At 35.6% G+C, this 24,015-nt stretch overlaps 1 protein-coding gene and 1 pseudogene across 26 annotated transcripts in view; one reads left to right on the forward strand and one right to left on the reverse strand.

The window, feature by feature from the left end:
* Positions 1-6,663: 6,663 nt before the first annotated feature.
* On the reverse strand, positions 6,664-7,048 carry LOC107651924 (GTP-binding nuclear protein Ran-like; annotated as a pseudogene).
* Positions 7,049-11,524: 4,476 nt separating this feature from the next.
* Positions 11,525-24,015, forward strand: part of MATR3 (matrin 3) — a 31,421-nt gene continuing 18,930 nt past the window's right edge. For 2 of the 26 annotated variants that reach the window (XM_056811559.1, XM_056814030.1), the window contains exons 1-3: positions 11,978-12,115; positions 13,897-13,966; positions 20,392-20,468. Coding sequence is in view for 1 of the 26 variants with exons in the window: in XM_056814731.1 (XP_056670709.1) it covers positions 11,870-11,874 (5 nt within the window). In the remaining 25 variants the exon portion in view is untranslated. Of the gene's footprint in view, positions 11,579-11,804; positions 12,322-13,896; positions 13,967-20,391; positions 20,521-24,015 lie in introns of those variants that run through there. The other 24 variants (XM_056809968.1, XM_056814323.1, XM_056815840.1 and 21 more) reach the window with 22 other exon arrangements.

Below are 24,015 nucleotides of genomic sequence, written 5' to 3' on the forward strand. Positions count from 1 at the left end.
TGCTTGCTAGAATTGAAAATGGTTAGTTTTTGGAGCAGAATATGCTAAATGTGACAAACTTGATTCAGGCTGAATGATACTTTAATAATGCAGCCCACACCCAGTTCTTTACTGTTTTGCTAAACCTAGAGGAAAGCACATCATCAAATTTAATTGTTACCAGTAAGGGAGATCCTCCCTATGCACTTTGAGATTTTCCTTGTAACCTGCATTAGCTGTCCACATCTCAATAGTGCGCTTTCAGACTGTTGAGCTACAAAGAAACTCTCACTGACCTGAGCTCAGTATTGAGGCCAGTGAATCAATCAGCCATATAGTTGGACTTTCTAAATGTTTATTGTTTGTTTGATTGAGTTGTTCAGTCCTGTCCAACTATTCTTCAAGACCTCTCTTCTACCCACCACTGCCTCCCAAAGCCTGTCCAAAGTCATTTTTATTGTTTCCATGACATTATCTATCCATTTCATCTTCTGCCATTCCTTTTTCCTTCAATCTTTCTCACCATCAAGGTCTTTTCCAATTAATCCTGTCTTCTCATTATGTGGCCAAATTATTTAAGCTTCAGTTTCAGTATTTGATTTTCCAGTGAATGGTCTTAATTTCTTCAAGTATTGACTGATTTATTCTTGTTGCTGTCCAAAGAACTCTCAAAAGTCTTCTCCAGTAACACAATTCAAAAGCTTTGTTTCTGCAGAGTTTGGCTTTCCTTATAGTCCATTTCTCATAGTCATACATTTTGTGATCATATGGTTTATTGAACTTAATAAATAATACCAGAAAACTTTACATAATAGTATAGGTCTTCACTTAGTCATCTCCAAATTTCCTCCAGCTTCTTATGCCTCTCAACCCTTTTGTGATGTTTGTTACTGAGAAGGAAGAAGGGGAAAAGGAGAGTTGTGTATAGGGCTTGGGGAGACTGGTACAAGGTCTACAGGTCAAGGAAAGGCATCAGCCTGGCAGTCAGCTAGTCTGGTTTTACCTACCAGCAGCAATCAAGGACCTCAATCTTCACCTTCATATCCCATGGTAAGGAATAAGAAGTGATGGGCAAAGGGGACAAAGGAGAATGTTTAATCCTATGAGCTCTCATGCAGGTTCATACCGAAACTGTTGTGCCAGCATTCAAGGATGTAGAGTGAGAGAGTGAAGAAAAAAAAATGGAAGACTAGATTCCTTACCACTAGTTTTTTTTTTTAAGTATGAAGGTTTTTTCATTTTGTGTTCAGCCAGAAAATAATAGTTCAAATAAGGTATTTATGCTTTGTTTGATACAAAATAATTAAAATGTCATAAAATAGCTGTCATAAAAAGATGTATTTGTCTTTATCCATTTGGAGTTCATTTTGGTACATGGTACTGTAAGAATTTAAATTTAAGTTTTTATGCTAATATAAAAGTTCTAACGTAATATTGTGGTCACTAATTTAAAAATATTACATCTTAAGTCAAAATAACTTTTAGTAGCTTTATTTACAAAGAGGTGGAAAGAGTGAAAGTGGAAAAATGTAGAGATGGATTCTAATAAGCCTACAAGCCGTTCTCCTGAGATGCTAAGCTCAGCTCCAGTAGGGTTTCCTCAAGACTCTGTCTCTACCTGGATTTTCCCACTAATCGTTGGCCAGAAGTCCTAGCAGTGTCTTCAGCCAAGGTTCCACCAATGCAGCCTCCTCCAAAGCCAAGGCAGGAATCTCCAGAACCAGTCTCTCCAAAAGTTAGGAAAGGAAGGCAAGCTTCTCACCCAGCAAGCTGATGCAGGATCCAGGGGAAAAGTCTCCTCCTCCAGTCTGGCTCACTGATGCAGCAACTCCAAAGGAGAAGAAGTTCAAAGGAGAAGACTCTTGGACAGGAAGTTCAGGACTTTTTATAGTCCTTTCCCCACATCACTTCCTTTCCCTTCCCCACTTTATGGGAACCAATTGAAGTCTTTCAATTTGCCTATCACTGCCCAGGGGCAGGGCAGTGGCCTCTGGAGTTGTCATCCACTCTAGCAAGTGACTTGCTGAACTCTCTTACTTAGTGTCAAGTAAAGGTACTTTAAGTTCTTGATTTGATTAGCTAAAAATAGGCAAAGGTTATCTGTATAATGAGGATATTAATAATAAAATATAGCCTTTTCCTCCCAGAGTTGTCATGTTTAGCATTTTCTGGTACATAGTAAGTGATATATAACTGTTAACTATTATTATTATTCCTATTTTCTAAATAAAATTTCCTTTTGGTCTATATAATACTATAAAATAATCCTTTAGCAATTTGATATAACACTGTCTGTAAATTAATGTATATATTAACATCATTCAAAAAATTGTGTTATTGCCCAAACATGAGTAATACATATCTCTCCCATTATTTGTCTTTATTTCTCTAGTGTTTTATAATTGTCCTTATATATAAGTCCTGGGTGTATCTTGGAAGTTTAACCCTCAAATATTGAATTAATTTATAATTACTTTGAATGGAATTTCTATATCTCTTTTTGTTGGGTTTTGTTAGAAAAATAAAAGAAAGCTGATTATTTTCATGGGTTTCTTCTGAATCTTACAATCTTACTGAATTTGCTATCTTCATTAATTTTTCATTTAATCGCTGAGATTCTCCAAGTAAATCATTATTTAATATGAAAATAAAAATAATTTTGTCCTTTCTTTGCCTGAGTTTATTCCTTTAATTTATTTTTTTTTTTGCCTTATTAGTATAGATAATGTGGCTATCACTTTCAAAGAATAGTAGAGTCAATGGACATTCTCACTCTTGTTGAGAAAGTTTAAGAGTTCTCCATATATCAATAATGGTAGTTCTTGGTTTTAGGTGATATTTATCACCTTAAGAAAAGGTCATTTTAGGGGCAGCTAGATAGTTCAGTGGATTGAGAGCCAGGCCCAGAGAAGGGAGGCCCTGGGTTCAAATCTAGCCTTAGATACTTCCTAGCTGTGTGACCCTGGGCAAGCCACTTTAACCCCCATTGCCTAGCTCTTACCACTTGTCTGCCTTAGAACTAATACACAGAATTGATTCTAAGGTGAAAGGTAAGGGTTTAACAAAAGGTAATGTTATTTACTCTTTTTTAGTGTTTTTAAGATAAGTGAATGGTTCATTTTGTCAGAGTTTCTTTGTTTTTTTTAATGCTCTATTGATGCAATCATGACAATAAAGATGGGCATAGGGATGGTACCTATGATTCCTAGGGATTATTCCTATGAATCTTCCAAATTAGAAAAATTCCTTTACCAAAGCAAGTTTGCCCCTTTTCTAAAACTTATAGTCTCAGAGAGGTACCTAGAACACTGAGAGGTTGAGACTTCCCAGGGTCCCTTAGAAAAATATTTTAGTTATTTTGTTATTATATTTATTGTTGATAAGATTGTAGTAAGGATCATAGACCTACAGCTCAGAGGCCATTCACTCCAACCTCATGATTTTACAGAGGAGAAAACTGGAACCCAAGAGGATTGTGACTTGCCTAAGGTCACATTGATAATAAACATCAGAGCCAAATATAAACATAGGTTGTCTGTTGGTCCATATTTGTCAAATGATATAGTTTTCTATTTCTGCTTTATGTTTCCCTGGTTTGGGTTTCAGATCCATATTTCCTTCATAAAAGGAGTTTTATAAGTTGTTTTATTTCTCAATTTATGCTTATGATTTATATAGCATAGATTCTTTAAATGCTAAATAGGATTCACTTGGACTTAGTATTTTTCCCTTTTACAAGTTCACTTATAGCTTGCTAAATCTCTTTTCTGTTCGATTAATTTAGGCATTCTATATTTTGTGAATATTCATCCATTTTGTTTAAACGTTTAGTTTTGTAGAAAAATAATAACTTTTCCCTCTATTTGGGGGTGTGTGTACATTTTACCTTTTCAATTTTTGTTTTGACCATTTTGTTATCTTTTATTTCCTTTCATCAGATTGGCTAATGGTTTCTTTATTTTATTGAACTTTAAAAGAAGTTCTGTTTTCAATTTTAATTATTTTCAATTCTATTTCTTTGATTTTCCTTGTTTCTATTTTTCTGCTTTTGGGTGTGTTATTGATATGTTGATCTTTAAGTGTTATTTATTTATTAAAAATTAAATTATTCACTTTTATTATAGTACCCAAAATACAAAACTCATTCAGAAGCTTCAACTTAGATTGACATCACTAAAAATGGTCTTTTTTCTCACTATTCCCATAGTGGTTATCACAGCATTACCTGATTAATGACTTGTCTCCATATGCTTCCTTCCCAGCAAGAATACTTTGGCTACTGTGTACTTAAAGCTTATTAAAGTTGAAGTTAATAGAATCTAGCTTATTGTATAATCACTTCAGACCACCTTTTTAATGCATGGTTACAGTTCTGGTGTATATTCTTATAGTCTTCAAAAAACAGCATTCAATTGATATTCAATCTACATAAATTAAAATCTATTCTATTATGTGGCAAAGTCAGGACATTAATTCATTGCTGATGGAGTTGTGAATTGATCCAACCATTCTGGAGGGCAATTTGGAACTATGCCCAAAGGGCGATAAAAGACTGTTTGCCCTTTGATCCAGCCATAGCACTGCTGGGTTTGTACCCCAAAGAGATAATAAGGAAAAAGACTTGTACAAGAATATTCATAGCTGCACTCTTTGTGGTGGCCAAAAACTGGAAAATGAGGGGATGCCCTTCAGTTGGGGAATGGCTGAACAAATTGTGGTATCTGTTGTTGGTGATGGAATACTATTGTGCTCAAAGGAATAATAAAGTGGAGGAATTCCAAGGGAACTGGAACAACCTCCAAGAAGTGATGCAGAGCGAAAGGAGCAGAACCAGGAAAACGTACACAGAGACTGATACACTGTGGTACAATTAGAACACTATCCACATTCAGAGCAAAAACTGTGGGAGTAGAGACACAGAAGAAAAACAACTGCTTGATTATAGACTAAATGAACATCCTATTGCAAACACCAACAACATGGAAATAGGTTCTGATCAAGGACACATGTAATATCCAGTGGAATTGCGTGTGGGCTACGGGAAGGGTGGGCGTAGGGGAGGGAGGGATAGAATATAATTCTTGTAACCAAGGAATAATGTTCTAAATTGACTAAATAAAATTAAAAAAATCTATTCTATTGGCAGCTTATAAATTAGAAAAAGATAAAATATTCATGTGATTATTTTATTTTTCAACTTTACCCTTCTCACAAAAGCCAGTTCAGGGACTCTACTTTAGCTAGTGTGAAAACTTTTAGATTAGTCTAAATTATATATACCCACACCTTTTTAACTTTATTACCAACTTGTGACTAGTCATCTAACAATAACACAAAGGTTTTTTTTTTAACCTTTCCAGGATCTATTTGTCTTTACTTTGTGAAATGTATGACTCAAATATGTCTTAACTGGATTATATGATATTTAAAAGATACCAGTTATAAAAATGTGAAGGCCGTTTAAATGGTAACATGGTATTTATATACCCCAGACCATACAAAATAGGTTTTTAAATGCTTAATATAAACAAGGGATATGACCTCACTGGCTTGGATGTTTTAAATACAACTTTAACAGAAAAAGGAAAGGCAATGACAATGAGTAATGTGGTGAATTGGGACTTGAAACTCAAGGGGAGGTAATTGCAGTTCCAAATAGCTAAATACAGGTCCAAAATGTGAATTACATATTTTTAAAAACAGCCACTTTCAGTAATGAATGCTGGAGGGGATGTGGCAAAGTTGGGACATTAATGAATTGCTGGTAGAGTTGTGAATTGATCCAACCATTCTGGAGGGCAATTTGGAACTATGCCCAAAGGGCACTAAAAGACTGTCTGCCCTTTGATCCAGCCATACCACTGCTGGGTTTGTATCCCAAAGAGATAATAAGGAAAAAGACATGTACAAGAATATTCATAGCTACGCTCTTTGTGGTGGCAAAAATTTGGGAAATGAGGGGATGCCCTTCAATTGGGGAATGGCTGAACAAATTGTGGTATCTGTTGTTGGTGATGGAATACTATTGTGCTCAAAGGAATAATGAACTGGAGGAATTTGATGTGAACTGGAATGACCTCCAGGAATTGATGAAGAGTGAAACCAGGAGAACATTGTACACAGAGACTGATACACTGTGGTACAATTGAATGTAATGGCCTTCTCCATTAGTGGCAATGCAGTGATCCTGAACAATTTGGAGGGATCTATGAGAAAAGACACTATCCACCATCAGAGGGAAAACTGTGGGAGTAGAAACACAGAAGAAAAACAACTGCTTGAATACATGGGTTGAGAGGATATGGCTGGGGATGTAGAGTGTAAATGATCATCCTAGTGCAAATATCAGCAACATGGAAATAGGTTTTGATCAAGGACACATGTAATACCCAGTGAAATCGTGCGTCAGCTATGGGAAGAATGGGGGCAGGGGAAGGAGGGAAATAGCATGATTCTTGTAACCAAGAAATAATGTTATAAATTGACTAAATAAATTAATTTAAATTAAAAAAATAAAACAGCCACTTTCACTTGGAAATCTATTTATCTCCTTCAGCATCCCAAAGATTAAGCACATGTTCTGCTCAGCTATATAATAAACTGGCAAACATGCTATACCAGTGACATCATAGGACATTTGCCTATAAAACTGGATCTCTGATGCTGGGTTCTAGCTTCATTCCCTTACAGGTCATCATCTTCATCAGGGAGCACAGTTGTCTGAGCAATCTCTAAGTCTTGCTTATACTTTGCTGCCAGTCATGACAACTTCTGGAGCTGCAAGAGCAGGAATGGGAAGAAACTCCAAATGAAGGTCTCCAATAAACTTTCTAGCAAGCAAAAGGAAGGGCTTCTTAAAGTTGTAATTATTTTTGGCTTAAATGTCATAGTATTGGAGGTTCTTCTTATGGAAGACAATTAATTTCATCCTGACTCTTCTGACCTTAATATCCACTTTGTTGCCACATAACATTATAAGGATATTTTCATATACTCGTACCAGATCTCTATGCTAGTTAAGTACGTTCTTGTAAGTAACTCTTAATGTTACATCGAACATTATAATGGCACACTGACTCAGCAATAACAATACTCAGGAGAGGGAAGGAGAGAGGGGAAAATTTTTTTTTAAAATAACAATACTGTCTATATCCCAAATTAATTGAAGAAAAAGGAAAAGGATCCATATGTACAAAATACTTATTGCAACTTTTTCTACATTGGCAAAGAATTAGAAACCAAGGGATGTCCATCAATTTAGAAATGAATAAACATGTTATTTGTATACAAATGTGATGGAATATTATGGTATCATAAAAAATGTTGAAGGGCAAGGTTTCAAAAAACCCTAGGAAGACCTATGTGAAAAGATGCAAAGTGAAGTGAACAGAACCAGAGAACAAAATACAGTTACAGCAATATTGCAACGATAACCAACTGTGTAAGGCTTAGCCACTCTGATCAATACAAAGATCCACAAAAATTCCAAAGGATTCATGATGGAAAATGCTTAGCTGGCATCCAGTTCTAGATACAGACTGAAGCATTTTTTCTTTCTCTTTTTCTTGCCTTTTTTTCTCCCTCAGAACATGCTAATATGGAAACATTTTGCATTCTTTCATATGTATAATAAATATCACATTTCTTGCCTTCTCAGTTGGTGGTAGAGGGGTGAAGGGAGGGAACAAATTTGGTCCTGAAAATAAAAATATTTCAAACAACAACCAAAAAAGACATTTCTTTTCCCACAGAAAGCATCAGGTATATTCGATAGACCACTTCTGGTAAGTTTATGGGAAGGGGGGGGGGAATAAGAGTTGCCTAGCAATAAGAATTGAACAGGATGGATAGGCATGGATTGGTTGTTGTGATCTGCATCACTAAAAGGAACTTCAAAATCCATGATATCACAGATCCTTTTGAGTATTTGAAACTATTTTGTAGATCTTTATATATGTATATATTGCCTCTTCCTAATAGAATTTAAACTTATTGATGTGGGGATTGTTTCATTTTTGTCTTTGTATCCCTAATATTTATCTCTCAGTCACAGTAAATAATAAATATTTGTTGAGTAAAGTTGGTTAGAAGTAAAAGATTTCTCAGAAGGTTTGCTTTATCTGCATTTCAAACATTTATTATATTGACATATTGTTATATTTTCTTTGACATAATTACTTATTATTTGGCTTACTGGTCTGTTAACTTTTTTTATTATTGTGGTCAAAAAGTATATTGCCAAAGCCTATTGGTAATGGCCTCTCCATGTAATACAAACGTAATAACTGACATTTTATAGTACTTTATATATTATTTTATTTGACCTCCTCAAAAGCCCTGGGATGTAAGTCAGGTGTTATTATCCTCATTTTATAGTTGAAGAAACAGAGAAATTAAGTGACTTTTCCATAGTCACATAACTAAAAAGTGTTAGAAGAAGGATTTAGACATAGATCTCTCCTGATTCAGGGACCACATCATCTCAAAAGGGATTGAACTGTATTTTGGAGTCAGAAGATGTATATTTAAATATCACCTTTTACATGTGTGACTTGAGTAAATTTCTTTATGTCTTTTGGTCACTTTCTTTATCTGTAAGAGGAGAGAACTGGGCTAAATGATGTCTAAAGTCCATTTCCACTCCAAATTTATATGTTCTTCTCCTACCTTTGTATCCCTTGCATTGAAGGATCTTTAGCAGCTCCCCTTGAGGCTCCAGAAAAACCCAACATTGTTCTTTTTCCTTCCCAATATTTATTATTTTCATTGTATAGGCAAAATTTGGATGGTTTTGGATTATATTCAGTTTAGCTCTTTTTTATTTTATGTCAACATGTATTCTAATTTTTTTAACATGTAATTTATCTACAAGAGACCATTATTCTCCAACACAGCATAGCCTTGGAGGTTATGAATTCACATAGGCTGTGAATAAATGTTTTTGAAAAGTTCTTGACTTTTCTTCTTTATCAGAAAGCATTCAATCTTTTTTTTAACATTCATTTAAATTTTTTTCATTTCTAGATAGTCATTGTTTCCAATCTCTCCTACATCCATTAAGATGGCAAGCAATATAATACAAGTTATATAGATATGAAGATATGTAAAACATTTCCAAATTAGCCATGTTCTGAGAAAAAAAAAATTTCAATCTCAATCAGGGTTCATCAGTTCTCTCTGGAAGTAGATAGTATTTTTTATCATGAGTACTTTGGAATTGTTGTGGATCATATTAATCAGGTTCATAATTAGCTAAGTCTTTCACAGTTGATTATTATTATAATATTGTTACTACTATGCACAGTATTTTCCTGATTCTGCTAACTTCAGTTTGCATCAGTTCATATGAGTCTTCCCAGGTTTTTCTAAAATCATTCCCTTTGCCATTTTTAATAGCACTATAGTATTCCATCACAATTATGGGACAACTTAATTCATTATTGGAACTTAGCCCTTCCCAGATGAGAAACCAGACTTCTTGCTTGATGACAGATTTGCTTAATGCTTAACTCAAGACTTAGATTATACTGGCTAGAAACCCAGTCAGATCTGAAGATTAATGTAAAGAGTTTTCTTCTGCTATACATCTCAAGCAACCCATTTTTTTTTTAATCTGGAAACTGCTTTCATGTTGGCCAATCAACTACAGTTACCTTGTTCTTTTGTTTACATCCTATATAATGTGTAACTTATAGACACTTAGTGGGGGATGAGCCAACCTTTTTTTGACTCTCCCTTCTGCCAGACAACTTAATAAATTTCTTTCTAAATTATTTCATTTCTGAGTTTTATTCTTTGTCACATCACAATCATATGCCACAACTTGTTCAGCTATTCCCAATGATGAGTATCCCCTTAATTTCCTATGCTTTGCCACTATAAAAAGAGTTGCAATAAATATTTTTGTATATATGGTTCCTTTTTCTTTCCTCTTCTTGGGATACAGGCCTCATAGTTGTATTGCTGGGTCAAAGGATATGTATGCCTAGCTTCATAATCCTTTGGGCATAGTTCCAAATTGTTCTGCAGAATGATTGAATCAATTCACAGGTTTGCCAAGTCCCTCTTTTCTCACATTCCCTTCAGCATTTGTCTTCCTTTTTTGTCATATTCTCCAATCTGATGGATATGAGGTGGTACCTCATGGTTATTTTAATTTGCATTTTTGTAATTGTTAGTAATTTGGAGCATTTTTTCATGTAACTATTGATGAATTTGATTTCTTTCTTTGAAAACTGCCTTTTTTTAACCAATGCATTCAATCTTTAACGAAAATATAAGTGGGTGTATAACTGGGGCTTGAGATCTGATATGGTGCCATAATTTGCCTAAAAAAAAAAGACAAACTGTAATTGGCAGAAAATAATAGCCATTTAATTTTCTATAGAAAAAAATGGAAAGGAAAGGCTCCTGTCTGAACTTGTATCTTTTGGAAACTAAGAACCAAACAACCATTGCAGGAAGCAAAATCTAAACTAAACTTGTTACTTCACAGTAGGGAGTAGGTTAGTCTAATTTTCCTTGCATTGGGAAAGGGATTTTGGCCCTTATAATCCCTACAGATCTCACGTTGGCAAAGTGATTTAGAAGATTTGAGCTTCCCTTAGGCTTTATTCAAGGGTTAGTTAACTACTGGGGGTTATTATAGTGACTAATTTCACTTTGCTGTACCTCAGTTTCTTCATCAGAAAAATGATGGGGTTATAATAGTTAATATCTGAAGATCCTCCCAGCTCTAAATATATCTTACATGTCTACGAACTTCTTTGCACCTTCTATTTCAGCTGGAAGATTAGAGACATTTGACTAGATGACCTCTAAATTTACTCTTATCTCTAATATTACATAATCCTTTGACTACAAAATTCTTGGGTTAGGGTCAAGAGGTAAAGTCTTTAATTTAATCCAACTCAATTGACAAACATTTATTAAGTATCTATGGCAAATCAAGAGGTGGGATTACACAGTAGAAGGGAGGTTATTGCAGTTAGGAAGACCTGTATTTCTGTGCCACTTTAAACAAAGAGGCTGTTTAGAAAAAATCGCTTTACCTCTCAGGGTAAACCCATTTATCCCCATTATCTTCAAGATTTAAATTGCAGAATAATTGCCAAGATGCATGGTTTAAAAGATTTTCTTCACATCAGTAAAACAAAACAAGTCTGAGTAAAAAAAAAAAACCAACTGAAAAGAACTATCTGGGGATAGAAAGGCAAAAATGGCTTCCTCCTGGATAGGAGGGGGAGGAAGGCAAGGAGGAATATGTGTTTCCATAAAACTTTTGCTAAAACGCAATCGTGCTACAGGAAAAAGACAATCGGGCTTTGGCCACCTGTGAAGAATCCAGAGCAAGGCCCAGAGAAAATGTGCCACGTGATAAAGAAGAAAGGCCTGGGACCCAGGGCTGGTGACTTGTAGAAGAATCCTGGGACGGTACATGGAGGGCGGGGTCACGGGAACCCTAAACCTGAGTCTATTCCTTATTCAAAATTAGGTGTGTGAAGTGGGCTTGGACGACCTCCGGGGCCACGTTGAGTTTTATTCCACAGATTCCTGAGGTAAAAAGTAAAGAGCTCAGCTTGCTGGATCCTTCCTTGAGGTGGGCAAACAAAGGGAATAGCCTCGAGGCCTTTTAACAGGCCAATCTCCCCAGCAAGTATCTGCAGGGTAGTGGATGGGCCTTTCTCAGATTGCTAGGCCTCTAGGCCGCAATTAGGTCTCTTATTCCCCTCCCCCACCGATGCCGCCACTTTGGTGGGGGAGGGGTAGTAGGGGGAGGGTCGGAGAGCACTGAGAGTAAACTGCGCCTGCGCGTTACTTGGCTTGGAGGAGGCGCGGCTCTGCTGAAAGCAGCCCCTGTGTACGAGCTCAGGCTTTAGAGTGTAGCGAGATGAGGTAGGTAGGAAGCTGGCGCGCGCTGGGCGGTAGAGGGGGGTGGGGCTAGACTGGGTGCGCGCTTGGGGCCGGTTCTCGCGAGAGTGGAATCGCTCTTTTGCTACTCCTGCTGTCCGCCCGTCGCCACACCGCCGTTGCTGCGGGGGATTGTGGGAGGTTTCGCGTCCCGCTCGAAGAGAGAGGTGTCGTCGTTCTTCCTCCTCCCCTTCCCTGAGGTAGCAGTGAGACGGGTGAGGATCGGGTGAGTGGGTGCCCCGCGCCTTCCGTGCCAAGGACCTGGATTGAGGGAGAATCGGGGCTAGTGGCAGTCGGGGGCGGAGGTGGGGGGGCGGAGGCAGCCGCGCGCCTTCCCTCCCTTCCTCCGCGCTGCGTATGTGAGCCGCCCGCTTGCCCGCCGCCATGTTGGGAACGCAGTGGTAGCGCGGCTAGTCTCTTCAGGCGGCTGAGGTGAGGGCGGGTTGGGATAGGGCCAAGGCTCGGAGCCTGGTTCTCCAGCCTTCGCCGAGGAGGTTCATCGGATGGAGGGAATGGTGGCTAGCCGAATCGTTTCATACCTTCCTTTCTAGGTTGTGGGCGGGTACGGGAAGCTAAACCCGTTACTTACACGCGGGGCGCCACGGAGGGGAGGGGCAGGTGGACTCTTGGGGCCCGGGTCCGTGTTTTGGCGGGTAGGAAGAGACGAAAACTACGCGTGATGTGTGTGTATGTATATACGTGTGTGTATATATATATGTATATATGTGTGCGCGCGCGCGAGCAAGTGAGCGTGAGAAGTGTTGGCGGCTTCGATCGCTACCGCTTCGTTCTTGGCTCCCCCTTCCCTAGCCCAATTAGCCCTCCATGTCGGCAGAGGGTGTGATTCCCTCTCCTTTTGCAAAAGAAAATGGCAGCCAAAAAAGAAAAGGTTTTCTAGAATCTGAGACTCGAGTGATTTAACGCAGGCTCCCCCGCCTCCCTACTCCCACACCCCCTCCCTTCTCTCCCGACTCCCACTCTCCCTCCCTCCCGACTCCCACTCCCCCCTCTTCTCCCGACTCCCACTCCCCGCCTTCCCCTCCCAGCTTCCACTCCCCCTCCTCTTCCCAGCTCCCGCTCCTCCTCCGGTTTTACTCCCACTCCCCCTCCTCCCGCTCCCTCTCCCCCTCCCCTCAAGGTGGTTCTCATCTCCCCATTCCTGCTGTTCACAGCGCCCCCTTAGACTTCTGGCCGCCTCCCTTCTCTGCAACTCATCAAATCGTTTTTTGTGACCCTAATCTCTAGCGATTGAAATGGCCGCTCAGTGAAATGCTGGTTGGATTTTCTTTTGTCGCGTCGCGGAGGAAGCCTTTAATTTAATTTTAGAGTAGTTGTTGGGTAAAGGGTTTTAAAAAATAAACAACGACCTAAATGTCTTTAGTCTGGATTAGTCTTTAAAAGAATGGTATGAGGAGGTTTTCTGGTTTCTGGACAAAGGCTGGGCCTAAGACCTGCTGATAGTGTATGCTGCTAGTGTTAATGATGTGTGGAGCTTTTTATTAGAGGCGACTTTAAATCTAGTTATCAGTAAATATTTGTTAAACATTTCCTCGTGCCAGGCACTGTGCTATGATACCTAAATTCTGGTTGTATTGTATGAGTTGGAGGCAGATTGATTGTTCTTATTGGACAAGTTAATGTTCAGCTCTAGTTGGAATCTTTTAAAATTATAGTGGAGATTTAAGATATATCGTGATTCGAATTGATTAGGATAGTGTGAAACATCTCACAGGTCAGGATTGTATTCTACTAATGGTTACATTTTGGTACTTAAAAATATTCAATGGATGATTCTAGATTTATGGTAAACAAATTGCATATTTCAGGTGGTAGACGTTATGGTGAACAGAGTCTAATTTTAGGCAACTACTATTAAATACATTTTACTTGATGTAGATAATGGTTATTAGTTATCCTGAGTTTGTAAGTTCAAAGAAGAATTGGGAGGGGAAGAAATATAAGTATGGAAAGAGATAAGGCACAACTACCTTTATCCCCATTTTACAGGTAAAGAAATAAATTCAGAAAGTTAACCAAGTAAAGAACTGAGCCTTGAACCAAGATTTCCTGGGTCCAGGTACAAGTGCTCTTTCCTCTGTACTGGCATATATAATAATTACTCCTGTGACATTGCAAAATCATGTATTTAAATTTTTGTAATGTTTTTATTTCTATATAGATGCCCCTGGCTATAAAAATGAGATTCAAAATATTACAGTTTTACTTTTAGATGGCTTGTGATCAATGAAAAAATGTTAGAATTATCTAACTTTACTATAAGACTACTAACATTTACTAACATTACTATAAGACACTGACTACACTGATTTCCCATCTTTACTCATCTTAAAAAGTCCCATCAGCACTGTGTATATAGAGTGCCTTTAGTGGCATTCTTAAAAGATATTTACATTTGATTTCATAATTTGAATATTTAAAATAATAACACAACATGTATAGGACCACCAGGTCTCCTGACTGTGGTCCAATGCTTTTTCCATAAAATTGTTGCTTCACAACAGTGGTATAAAAAAAATGAAGGAATTTAAGGTAAATAATTCATAAATTACTCATGCATTTTTTAAAATGAGGGATATATGCAAGGTATTCATCAGTATTACTTCTGGTGTATATAGTTCATAGGCAAACATCTTAGAAAATTTGTAAAGATATTTTCCATTTTTAAGGTAAAATCAAATTTATTTCTGTATTATAGAAACTGTTAAAAAACCCAATTTTTTTTTTACGTTTCTAAACACTGTCAGTGTGTTTCAAAACAATTTTGCACCTAAATTGGACTGGAATAGAATCTTAGTGGGATTGATTACTAATTATTGTTACAGATTGCAATGTCATATTATCTGAAGTTCCTGAACTTGTGCCACTTTTAAGAGTTTGATCATAAAGCTTTGTTAAGATTTGTTAGATTTTCACTTTTAATATTACTACATATTGATTTTTCTCATTGTTACCATCTTGGTTTGTCCATTAAAAATGTTTTTAGGGGGCAGCTGGGTTCAAATGTGACCTCAGACACTTCCTAGCTGTGTGACCCTGGGCAAGTCACTTAAACCCCATTGCCTAGCTCTTATCACTCTTCTGCCTTGGAACCAATCCCAGTATTGATTCTAAGATGGAAGGTAAGAGTTTTTTTTTTTTAAGTGTTTTTATTATAAGACCACAGCAATAGATAAAATTAGTACTTGGAACTAGAAAGAAATTGCATGGAGTGCTGAGAAGCCGAGCATTAAGCATGATTAAGATCTTCCAACTAGAGCTCTTAACACTTAACCTAGAGTAAGATTTGCCAACTGATATGCTAAAGACTTTTAATATTAATTCATAGTTATTAGTGCCACTCAGGTGTCCCCAAAAGGAGAAACCACATTCCTTTAAATTCTTGGCTGAAAGCTTCCTTAGGTTTAAACTTTACAGCTTATTGAAGATTTTATTTTTAGACATTTGAATAATTCTAGTTTTATTCTGATTTCTGAGAGCATCTTTTCTCATTTCATACTTGTCTACAATCAGAATCTGGTCATTCACGTATTTTGATTGAATATAATTTAGCATATTGAAAGGACTAATGCATAACACTACTATCTGAACTGCACAGTAATTTAGTGAACTAGGTAGTATAAACCCACATCTACATATTGGAATTCCCTGTATTGGAGATGACTTATTTGCCAGAGTATCACAAATACAGTGTGTAGCTGGGTCTTGGGACCAAGGCCTTCTGGCTTGAACATTTTGCAGTAGTTGATACTTGGGATTTATGGAACTATATAAATTAAGGTAGTTGAAGAACTATTGATAGAACTTTTTTTTCCCCAGAAGCCTTAGAATTTGGGAAAATTGATCAAATATGCCATGTTAAAAATACATATTTTTAATTTAAAAATGGTCAAGCCAATAGGAGACTTCAGGGCCATACTGTTTCTGGACCCAAAACCTAATCTTACACCACCCTAAGTAATGAACGCCTTTATGAGAGACAGTGGAATGGATTTTTTAAAGGTCATGTAATTCAGCCTTTTCATTTTATATATATAGGTAAAAACAAAGGCCCTTAATAGCCTAAAAAAGCAGAGATCTGGGTTAGGGTCAGGGAAATATTGCGAGGTTTGCCTTACTTTGTGGAGCAGATTGTGGGGGTAGTGTTTGAAGATGGAAAGATTAGGTAGGGAGCCCTCTTATATAAAGGGGGAAAACTAGTAACTAGTGCTGGGACTTTTGAGTCACCTGGGAGCATGGAAGAATTGAATGGTTGAAGTGGTGTGGGGGAATTTCTACACTTAAACTTCTTTCCACAGAGATAGCAAAAACTCTTTAATAACCCTGACTTTTTTCAAAGGGTCTTGAATTCCCAATTCGAAATATATCAGATTTGATATTAAAAGTGTAATTTTTCCATGCTTTTACTATCAAACGAGGACCAAAGATATTAGATGTTATGAAGTTTCAGAAATGATGTAAATAATTTGAGGACAAAGCATAATTTATTTTTATTTTAGTATATAAACTTAGAGTACTATAGTACTCATACTTCTGCCCTCCCTATTCTTCACATTAACATTCCATATCTTTGATTATTATACCTGAAATACATTCTCAGCTGATCCTCACTTTTGGTATTCAAAGTTTAGCTTAATTAATACTTTCCACATGAGAAGCCTTTTTTCATTCTGCCCTCTCCCTTTCCTTTTATTTACTTTGTATTTTTATTTACTTTAATGTTTACCTATTTTCTATAGCAATTGTAAGCTTCTGGGGCCCCTTGACTGTGCTTATTAAATTAAATAGTACAATGCTGGGTACATGGTAGTTGCTTATTTGAATACTTGTTTAATTACAATTTTTTTGAAAATTAATCCTAATTGCTTTTAAAATAGTCTTTAAAACTACCAACAAGCCAGGACTAAGCAATACCTATGAAAGGCACCTAAGACAAAGAGAATGAGGAAATAGAAAAGAGAAATGGATAGAGAGGTTTGCCTATACTAGAAGTTCACTGGTTTTTGGATGAGGCATTTATTTAGTATTCAGAAAAAAGTACAGAGAAGGGGAATTGTTTGTTGTTTGAAAGGAATATTTGTTTAATATTAAGCACCATCTCCCAAAGTTGAGCTTACAGTTTCTTGGGTTGCTTATTTTATCAGGATATGCTTAAAGTTTGAGGATTACACTTATTGATTTTGGGATATGCTTTTCTTGTATGGATGTTATTTTTTCCCTTTTTTGAGTGGGTGCTGTGAGGAGGTGGTATTTGGAACTCAGCAGTAATCATAAACATTCAAATACATAAAAATTACAAAATTGTACAGAAGATAGACTCCATTATTTGTGGTTTGCTCTTAAAATGTGCATGTTCACTTAATAAAATCATCCTTTTTGCTTCCATATCCTCTGAATCTTATTTTAAAGTTTTAAAACATTATTTTAGGCAACATGAATGCTTTTTTTATTTTCTTCTCATTAGAACATACATCTTACTCATTGTTTCCTTGGAGCTTTTGGATTTTTTACCTTTTTTTTTTTCATCAGAAATACAACTGCCTTTCCCCCCCTCATTCTGTTCAATTCTTTATCCTAGATCAATTATTTTTTGTGCTAAGGAACCAATTCAGAATCAAATCAATCTTCTATAATGTCTTCCATCGAGAAAATAATGTTCTTTCTCACAAATACATCTACTACATTTTTTAAAAATCAGCTAATTGATCTATTTGGAGTTTGTCATATTTTTTTTCCATATTGCTTTCTGTTTTCTTTGAAAAACCTTTAGTGGCATTTCTGTTCCTAGAGATAAAATGCAAAATCATTTGCCTGATATTTGAATCTCTTTATAGTTTAGCTACCACCTGCCTTATTTCTTAGTACTCCTTGTTATGATCTGTATTCTAGCCAAGCTGAATTAATTACTCCATCCTAGGTTTCCATTCATTCACACAGACTAGTAACTGTTTCCCATGCTTTTGTAGTGCTTTCCCTCTCTAATTCCCCTCCAATCAAGACTCCCTTTTCAATTTTCTTTGTACTTTTCTTTGTGTGCATATTTTATCTTTTCCAGAGAATATGTTTCCTTAGGACCATTTTTTTTGGTCTTTGTATCTATACTAGCACAGTTCTTTGCACATGGTAGGCACTTGTTAAAAATGTCTTAATCACATCTGGAGGGATTGTACATATGTGTGTATATACTTATACACAAATTTGTATATAGAGTGTTTATAATCCCAGCTTTTATTTAAAGGGTTAACTCAGAAGACAGCCTTTTGTAAATGCATAACTTTTCTGTTCTACTTGCTATGGAATACATATATAATTGGATTATGAGACGGATATAGTCCCTTAGAATTTGAGTCTGAATAGGAATATTAGGACTACAGCAGCATGAAAGAGTTTTATAAAGGGGAACAATATCTTTTTGTTTCTTCAAAGATTGCAAGGGGTACATTCCGGCATGAGTAGGTTGGAGTTTTAGAAAATGAAGCTAAAGACAGGTAAGAGGTTGGGGAGAATAGGAATGTGTTGATTTACAGAGTAGATGGGCCCAATTAGAATTGTTGCAATCTCAAAGGGCAGATAAACAAAAAATTTGATGTAAGATGACCAATAAGGAAGTAAACATTTTTATGTGCTTAATAGATATCTGAATTGAATTTTAGTTTAAATTCAGCTAAGTATATTCAAGATAGCTATGTTTTAGGAGGTGATTCTAGATTCGAGACTTGCCAAGAGCAAAGTTAACCACAATAGACATTTTTGTTTTAATTTAATTTTTAAATTTTAATGTAGGTATTCCCTGGATTCTTTCCATTTTCCCTCCACTCTTTGAGAAGGCAAGAAAAACAAAAACACATAGAAATATGTATTGCCTTGTAAAACAAATTACTGCATTAGCCAAATTGAAAGAAAAGAAATTATGCTTTAATCTACACTTGAAATCCATCAGTTCTATCTGGAAGTGGATAGCATGTTTCATCATGAATCCTTTGTTTGGAATTGTGATTGGTCATTATATTGATCAGTTCCTAAGTCTTTCAAAGTAGATTAATCTTTACATTATTATATATATACGCATATATTTTTTTTTGCACAGGTGTCCTTGTTGACTTTGCATGGATTCATACATGATTTTTTTTCCTGACCCTTGGTGCAAACCCCCCCCCCCCATAAATATATATATGTGTGTGTGTGTGTGTGCATATTATTTATTTATTTATTTTAAATGAACCCATACCTTCTGTCTTGGAATCAATACTGTTTATTGGTTCCAAGGCAGAAGAGTGGTTAAGGGCTAGGCAATGGGGATTAAGTGACTTGCCCAGGGTCACACAGCTGGGAAGTGTCTGAGGCCAGATTTGAAATTGGGACCTCCCATCTCTAGTCCTGGCTCTCAATCCACTGCACTACCTAGCTGCCCTCCCCCAAGATATTTTTGAAGACATTACTAATACTAAATTTCTCATCTAGAGCAGGAAGAGACTTCATAGGCCATCTAGTCTAACAGGTACTCACTTTATGTATGAGGAAAACAAGGTGCAGAGTTTATGACTAGTTCAAGTGAGAGTTCTGTTCAATTATGTTTGATTTTATAATAACCTCATTTGAGATTTTCTTGGCAAAGACACTGGAGTGGTTTGTCATTTTACAGATGAGAAACTGGCAAACAGGGTTAAGTGACTTGTTCAGGGTCACAGGGTGTTAGTAAGTGTCTGAGGCCAAAATTGATCTCAGGAAGACTTCACCCTAGGTGAGGCATTCTATCCACTGTGCTACCTAGGAGTTGAGGTGACCTAGATGGTAATTTTCAAAAGCAGGATGTGAAAGTAGTTTCCCAGACTACTGAGATACTGCTTCTATCCTCTGTCCATCATGTTAACCTAGATGAAGAAGGAAAAAACAAAGGGTAATCTTTCCTGAGTTTTTCATCCTGGGAGAATAGGAAAGAATGATTCTATAGTAGAAAAAAAGAAGCTGGGGGAGAGAATTAAAAAAAAAAAACCCGAATGTTAATTCTGTATGTCAGAAGAACATTTGAAGTGTGGGGCTTTAAGAATTCCTGTGAGGTCTGGAGTTTTGAGTTGTGAGTTTGGAGATCATTTGCATATAAATGATCCTTGAAGCCTGGAGAACTGTAGGATAGGTAGAACAAAAGACAAGGGGGGGGGTGTGTGTGCTCTGACTGCTTAGCACTGATTGATTAAGGAAGGTTGAGGCCACAGAGTTTGATGGAAATTGGTCTGAGAAGTAAGAGAATCAGGAAATTAGTTTCTAGGAAGAAAAGGATTATGTTCAGATTGAAAAAAAATCTATTTTGTACTATGAATTCTTTGCCATTATTCCTCCCCACTAAAGTCATTCAGTGCCTGTTGTGAAAGTCATTGACCTTATTAAATTGTTTCATCAAGTTGGAAATTTTTCACAAAATAAGTTATTCCAAGTTTGCACTGAAATACCTTCAATTGATTAACATAAAGCTTTTTATCTTCTCAGCAGCTGAATGCACTCTGCAACAAACTTTATATATCATTGGCCTAAGGATCAAGAAGTGGGCTAGAAGTTGAATCCAGGTCTGTCAGATGGATGTGCAGAGCAATAGTCTTGCATATTATTAAATTTTAGGTAGTTTTTCACTCTGCCTGATGTTTTAAACTACAAATTTTGTCATTGTAAAGTAGTACCATTATGTATATATTGCTATTATACATAACTGTAAAATGTTCTAAACAAAACACTAGGTCTTTGTCCCCAAGGAGTCTCCAATTTGAATTATTTGGTCTTTATTAAGAAATTTTTTTGATACTATATTAAATTGCTCAAAGGTATGTGCCATAGACACTTGTGGTTCTATTTGAGAAAACCTCACAGTGTAAGATTCTAATGTTCAAAATGAGAATTGTTTCCTCAAAATGGAAAAAATCAAACTTATATAAACTAGCAATTGAAAAACTAGTAAAAGCTACAAAAACATTACTAAAATTAAATTTTACATGTTTAGAATTTTCTGATTGGAATATCTGGTGGCAATTTCAAGGTATTGGCCCTTGAATAAATTTTACAAAAATAAAAATTTTACCAAAAATAAATTTTACAAAAAATTTAAAATTTTAAATGTTCTAGTGAAAATATAGAAAGGTAATCAGTTTAAATTAATCAGAACAATTAAGTCCTTTAAATGAAATAAAAAGATGCCATATTGTAGATTTGAATTTGTAGCTTGAACAGGAAAAGCATTTGAATAAATCAAGCAACTTTTTGAAAGGATTTGTTAAATTGCTTGTTTCTCATTTTTGCAGTATAGTACAATAGCTAATTTATTTAGGCATCTGCAATTTGTAATACAGTAAGGATATTATTATTCTGCCAATCAGATTGGCTGCTATTCGTGCAATTATATTCTAACCATTGATTGGTTAGACTATTTGGTAAATTAACAGCTCAGGAATTTTAAGAACATTGAGAAAATTTGAAATGCTTGTAAAAGATTTTAATTTGAACACTAGTAGTACTATTTGAAACCACAATTCAAAATGAGAAAATACATTCACTTTTGTTTAGTAACTTATGATTTGATCTATTTTCTTAGCATACACAATATGATTCAGGTTAGAGTCAAGTGAGCCAGGAAGCTCCCCCCACATTTCATCAAGTTTTTCAATTGAGATGATCACTTTTGGTTTATTTAGAGTACCCATTATTTCCACAATCTGATATAATAGTTTATAAATAAATTTTTTTAAAAAAACCCTTACCTTCTGTCTTGGAGTCAATACTGTGTATTGGCTCCAAGGCAGAAGAGTGGTAAGGGCTAGGCAATGGGGGTTAAGTGACTTGCCCAGGGTCACACAGCTGAGAAATGTCTGAGGCCAGATTTGAACCTAGGACCTCCCGTTTCTAGGCCTGGCTTTCAATCCACTGAGCTACCCAGCTGCCCCCTATAAATAAATTTTTATAAAAATTACATTAGAGCTTAAAATGGTTTGTTTTGATAGAAGTTAGAGCCAGCCCTCCTTTTAAAACAATTATACATTCTCAAAAATCAAAGCTGGTTTAAATTAATTTTCATTAATTCTTAATTTGAAAGAAAATATGAGGCTATCCTTGTGTTCTACATGAAGAACAAGGAGGGACACCCCCCCCCCCCTCTTTGTGTTTCCTTGGCTGATTCAACTACTAGAGAAAAAACTTGTAGTATTATTTGACATTAGATTACTCTGTTAAGCTGCAAACTTTATAATGTGAAAAAGAAATAAGTATACTTTTTAAAAAATGAGATTTCAGAAATGTCTCCTTTTTAAAAGGATGTATCTTAAAATTCATAAATGTATTTGATAACAAGATTTAAAATTTTTTATGTATTTAAAGGTAACTTTTATCCATTCAGAATGTATCATAACTATTTTTCTAGAAGAAAAAGGTTCATAAAATTTGTATACTTAAATACTGATTTCAATAATTTCTTCTTGAATGTCTTTCTCTAGTGTTGTAACTCCAAAAATGGTAATGGTTTTAAAATACTGTGTTGGCAGGACATTAGATATTCCAATTTTGGCAGATAATTGCAAAGTCCAATTAATAGTTGCCTTGTAAATTATAAAATTTCTTCATTGTGATTGATATATATGTGTGTGTGTGTACATACATATATATGGTGATGGCATTTAATAGAATTGGAAATTCTGATATTTGTGGTATTTATATTTAGTAAATTTGAAAATAGGATTTTAACAAAAAACACTAATTGGTTAGATTTCATTTTCTTTTAACCCCCTAATTTAATTTTTTAAATATCTTAATGTCCAGTCAAGAAAAAACCATAAGAAATGCTTTCATTAATGTACTTATCAACAATATGTATTGTGTGGCTGGATTATTACAGTAATTTAAAGTAACTTAGAAGTTTGGTTCTACTTTTGGTTTTGATAGATTTAATAAGTCCTATGGCAGGACTTACTTTGAATTGCTATCTTTTAATAAAGTCTAAATGTGTAAGGCTAACCTTTATGAGAGTATAAGTTCTCATGGAAATTCAATATTGTTTCCGTGTCTTGTTCTTTTTCTAAGTTATTTCAGCATCCATTTTCTGTTTGTCATCTTTTGCCTCCAACACTTAACTTTCTTTTTGCAGATCCATAGCTCCTCTGCAGTTAAAAAAAATTTTTTTTAGATAGCTGTTGGTTTTTATTTCATTTCTTAGAAAATATGGCAGGCTCCTGTAAGTGGTCAAGCCACGTGATTTCCTTGAGGGGAAATTTAGCTATTTAACAAAGCCGTTAAACTGAACTACTAATACATTTAATGCTAAAATTAAAGCACATGGCTATAACTTAATATTGCTCTTTAACATTTTGAGATTTTGATTATGAAAACCCCTTTTAATTGTGCTCTGTTACACATGTATATAAATGAATGATGCAAAGATTCTGCCTGTAATTCCACATACAAATTAGTTCAAATAGTATTCTGGCATTTTAAAAATCATTAGCAAATATCTGCCTACTTTCAACAGACCTAGGAATTTATCTTATCCCCTTCATCTCAAAGTCTACTGACAACCTCCTTTTAAACAATTGTCTCTTGTTTTAAAACTTAATCCATATATCTAGTGGATCTCATCTAGCATTGGTTTCTTCAATGTCTTTTTCTCAAATTCATCTCTTTTGATGTGAGAACATTCTCTGTAACTCAAGCCACCTCTGATAGCCTTTCTGTGTCTCTTCTTTACCTTTGCTACATCTTTTTTTTTTAATCTAGTCTTAAAATCTCTTCTTTCTATACCATTTTTCTTCCTCTGCTACTGTATTCATACAGTATGTATATATATCTAGCTTTGATCTAACATTGAAGTTAGCCAAAGTAGGTTGTTCTATAATAGTAGATTAGTAAATAGTTAACACTTAATGCTTGCTTTTTAACTGTAATGAAGTTTTTAATTTATAAAACTTTTGGTGTATATATATATAGGTATATTGTTGATAAAGTGTTCATGTATCTACTTGAGCAATGCCTCGTAAGGAAGAAATTTCTTGACATGGAACTAACTTCAGGCTTAATTTTGTATATGTGTATATATAAAAAATTACTGTGATGTATAAAGCCATCAATATTTAGCTAAAG

Source organism: Monodelphis domestica, chromosome 1, assembly GCF_027887165.1.
Source record: "Monodelphis domestica isolate mMonDom1 chromosome 1, mMonDom1.pri, whole genome shotgun sequence".
NCBI classification, from domain to species: Eukaryota; Metazoa; Chordata; class Mammalia; order Didelphimorphia; family Didelphidae; genus Monodelphis; species Monodelphis domestica.